Source organism: Dipodomys ordii, unplaced genomic scaffold, assembly GCF_000151885.1.
Source record: "Dipodomys ordii isolate 6190 unplaced genomic scaffold, Dord_2.0 Scaffold7, whole genome shotgun sequence".
NCBI classification, from domain to species: Eukaryota; Metazoa; Chordata; class Mammalia; order Rodentia; family Heteromyidae; genus Dipodomys; species Dipodomys ordii.
In genome coordinates, this window is record NW_012267223.1 from 21909801 (window position 1) to 21912864 (window position 3064).

The 3064-nt window shown below is 43.8% G+C and overlaps 1 protein-coding gene across 1 annotated transcript; it reads right to left on the reverse strand.

Moving 5' to 3' along the window:
• Positions 1-264: 264 nt before the first annotated feature.
• LOC106002313 (keratin, type I cytoskeletal 12-like) lies at positions 265-2516 on the reverse strand. The gene is made up of 3 exons (XM_013037212.1): positions 2016-2516; positions 1555-1637; positions 265-478 (listed from the first exon to the last, which is right to left on the reverse strand). Exons 1-3 carry the CDS (start codon positions 2514-2516, stop codon positions 265-267), a joined length of 798 nt encoding a protein of 265 aa, XP_012892666.1.
• Between the last annotated feature and the right edge of the window lie 548 nt (positions 2517-3064).

A 3064-nucleotide genomic window follows, 5' to 3' on the forward strand; every position in this document is an offset into this window, starting at 1 on the left:
TTTTTGCTTATGTGGTGCTGAGGAATCAAACCCAGGGTCTCAGGCATGCAAGGCAAGCGCTCTACCACTGAGCCACCTTCCCAACCCCTGTTAAACCTTAATAGGAACTTCAAGCAATGTCACCATGATCGCCACCACCACCACCATCCATCATCATCATCATCATCATCACCGGTGTGTACAAACACTCACACACACAGAACTCCAACACCAGTGGCCATTTTACCAGGAAGATAATGTATCTTCCATATTGAAACTACAGACTTACAAATTTGAAATTGTAATTTTGGGGTCTAGGGTAGGGGAATGAGTGACTCTGACCTCCTCATGGTTCTTCCTCAGGTAGGCCAGTTCCTCCTTGAGATTCTCGATCTGCATCTCCAGGTCAGCTCTGGTCAGGGTCAGCTCATCCAGCACCCTGCGCAGCCCGTTGATGTCAGCCTCCACAGTCTGGTGCAGGGCCAGCTCATTCTCATACCTGACAACAAAGTGTAAATCAGGTTAGGGGACCAATGTTACTGACTGGGCAAAGAGCCTGCTCTCTTCATGCCCGAACCAGTGCCAGTATTTAAGAAATAGCAGCAATCGGGGCTGGGAATGTGGCTTAGTGGTAGTGTGCTTGCCTTGCATGCATGAAGCCCTGGGTTCGATTCCTCAGTACCATATACACAGAAAAGGCTGGAAGTGGCACTGGCTCAAGTGTTAGAGTGGTAGCCTTGAGCAAAGGAAGCTCAGGGACAGTGCCCAGGCCCTGAGTTCAAACCAGGACTGGAAAAATAAACAAAACCCCAAATAGCATCACAGTGTATGTTATAAGTTTTGCTTTCATAATTTTCTCCTTTTTTTTTAGTATCATAGTTTACTGCTCAGATGGAGAAGAGAAAGGTGAGAAAATAGCAATGAGCCTCAACAGCAGTGTCCCCCAGGGAATAGGTCGCTGGTTGGTGGCTGTGGCTGGACACAGCTGGAGTCCTTCTTTGTAAATTGGCTTTCTAATAGCATCCTGAAAGCAGCTGAAAAAAATACTCCGTTTGCCTAATTTTCTTCATGATTTAATTAAAGCCTTGAAAACCCTTAGAAGCTTTTACCAAGACATTATAGGTTCGGGACCACCATTCGTGCAAACCTCTTATGTAGAAGTTTTGCAATTCAAAAAGGAAATTAATTTCTATGTCTTGGAGGGTGGGGTATGGGAAAAATAAAAATCTGTGCGTGGTTAATCTTTCAGGTGTATGTGTCATCAGGAACAATGGAACAGTCGTTAAATGGAACAATCATTCCATTTAACCCCTCAGCAAAACCATTATTCATCCATTCAGATATATTGAAAATTCAGGTTTAGGACTTTGAAAGAATTACCATCGTGATCTAGAAAGAATAAATGACTTAAGATTTTAAGGGCGTGTAATGTGAATTGTGTGGAATTGCTTTTTAGAACCAATGTATGGATCATGTGCATTTCAGAAGATTGGGAATTTTGCTGTCATCAGAGACAGGAAGATGGACTAAGAAGAGGTAGTGGGATAGGTTCAGTTATGGTCACTCTATCCTTACTTCATTCTGAAGTCCTCGGCAGCCAGCCTGGCATTGTCAATCTGCAAGATGATTTGCGCATTCCCGATGCTGGCAGAAATGATCTGGTGAGGGAGACACAGACAATGAGGTCCTAAAATACTAGCAGTATATGAATATTATTATATTTTGGCATTAATGGTCCTGTTCAATACTTTTTTTTTAAAATCAAGAGTTTAAGATAGTTTCACTTTTTAATAAAATATAAAAGTATTACTGAAAATTTAAGAAAATATGCATTTTCCTACAAGAAGGTGTGGAAATGTGTGTTGTTGTAGGAGACATGAGAAGTGGTAACTTCTTGAGATGAGAACATTCTCCAGGTACAGGGTAACTTGACGTCTAGGTTGCAGGCAATTATCACTGTAAAACATTGTAACAGCACACAAGAGAAAACGTGCAAGGTGCGCCCCCCCCCTTTCCCCCAGGGAACACACTCTTACCTTATTCCTGAGGTCTTCAATCAGTGGGAAGTATTTACTGTAATCATTTCGCGATCCAGAATCCCCAGCCCCAGATCCTCGTGTTTTGTACCATTCTCGAATTTTGTTTTCTAGCTCCGAGTTCGAGTCTTCTAGAGCTCGGACCTTATTGAGGTAGGAAGCCAATCTGTCATTCAGATTTTGCATCGTTTCCTTTTCTGATCCAGAGAAGAGGCCTCCATCGTTGCCTGAGAGCACATACAGAGAGCCACCACCGCCTAAGCTGCCCCCAGATCCCATCCCCAGGCCTGCAAAGCTCCCTCCCTGGGCTCCCCCATTAGCAGTGCCCAGTCCTGCCAGGGAACTTGCAGAGCAAACGCCAAAGCCAGAACCAGAACCGAACATGGACACGGCAGAAAAGCCTCCTCCACAGCCAGCCACAGAACCACTTCCAATGCCACAAGCAGAGATGCTCCTAGGTCTGCCCGCCATCCCAGCCTGTGAGGACGGCCGCCGGGACATCCCTGAGGAGGTGTACATGGCTGGCCTTGCTGAGGAGTGAGCCACAGGCAGACAAGAAGCAGTGTCTTTAAGCTAGAAGGGCCAGCCTTTTATAGGCCGTGATGGGAGATGCAGTTGAAGAGTTCACTTGCTCCGTTGGAAATAGGGTGTCTTCCCTGCCCCTTTTTGGCCAGCTCAGCAATTATGTGATTTATGTACAATGAAAATTCACTGATACAGAAATAATTGAATAGTCATTTCCCTTAAGTATTTGTTGTAACCTAAAGGAAGTTGGGTGAAGTAGAATTAGGCTGTCATAAGGAATTTTTCTTCCTTAAGTTATTTTCAATGCCTATCCTCTCTGACCAGTGTCTTCTACATAGCAGGAAAGCAAGGAATGGGTGCTGAATGGATAAGTCTATGAATACTTCCAAAACCTTAAGCTTCTTAAAGTTCTTTACTCATCTTTCCTAACTGTTTCCTTTGGGAATGTAATATAAACTCTCTAATCTCACAATCTAGTATATCATGTGTGTGTGTGTATCTGTATATATATGTATATATATTCA

What these genes read in the sequence shown, in the direction of transcription:
- LOC106002313 (XM_013037212.1), bottom strand. Translation starts at nt 2,516, where the DNA reads ATGTCCCGGCGGCCGTCCTCACAGGCTGGGATGGCGGGCAGACCTAGG. An exon ending in TTGAAGACCTCAGGAATAAG is followed by an intron (nt 1,638 to 2,015) that starts GTAAGAGTGTGT and finishes CTCCCTCACCAG; the next exon opens with ATCATTTCTGCCAGCATCGG. An exon ending in GCCGAGGACTTCAGAATGAA is followed by an intron (nt 479 to 1,554) that starts GTAAGGATAGAG and finishes CTTTGTTGTCAG; the next exon opens with GTATGAGAATGAGCTGGCCC.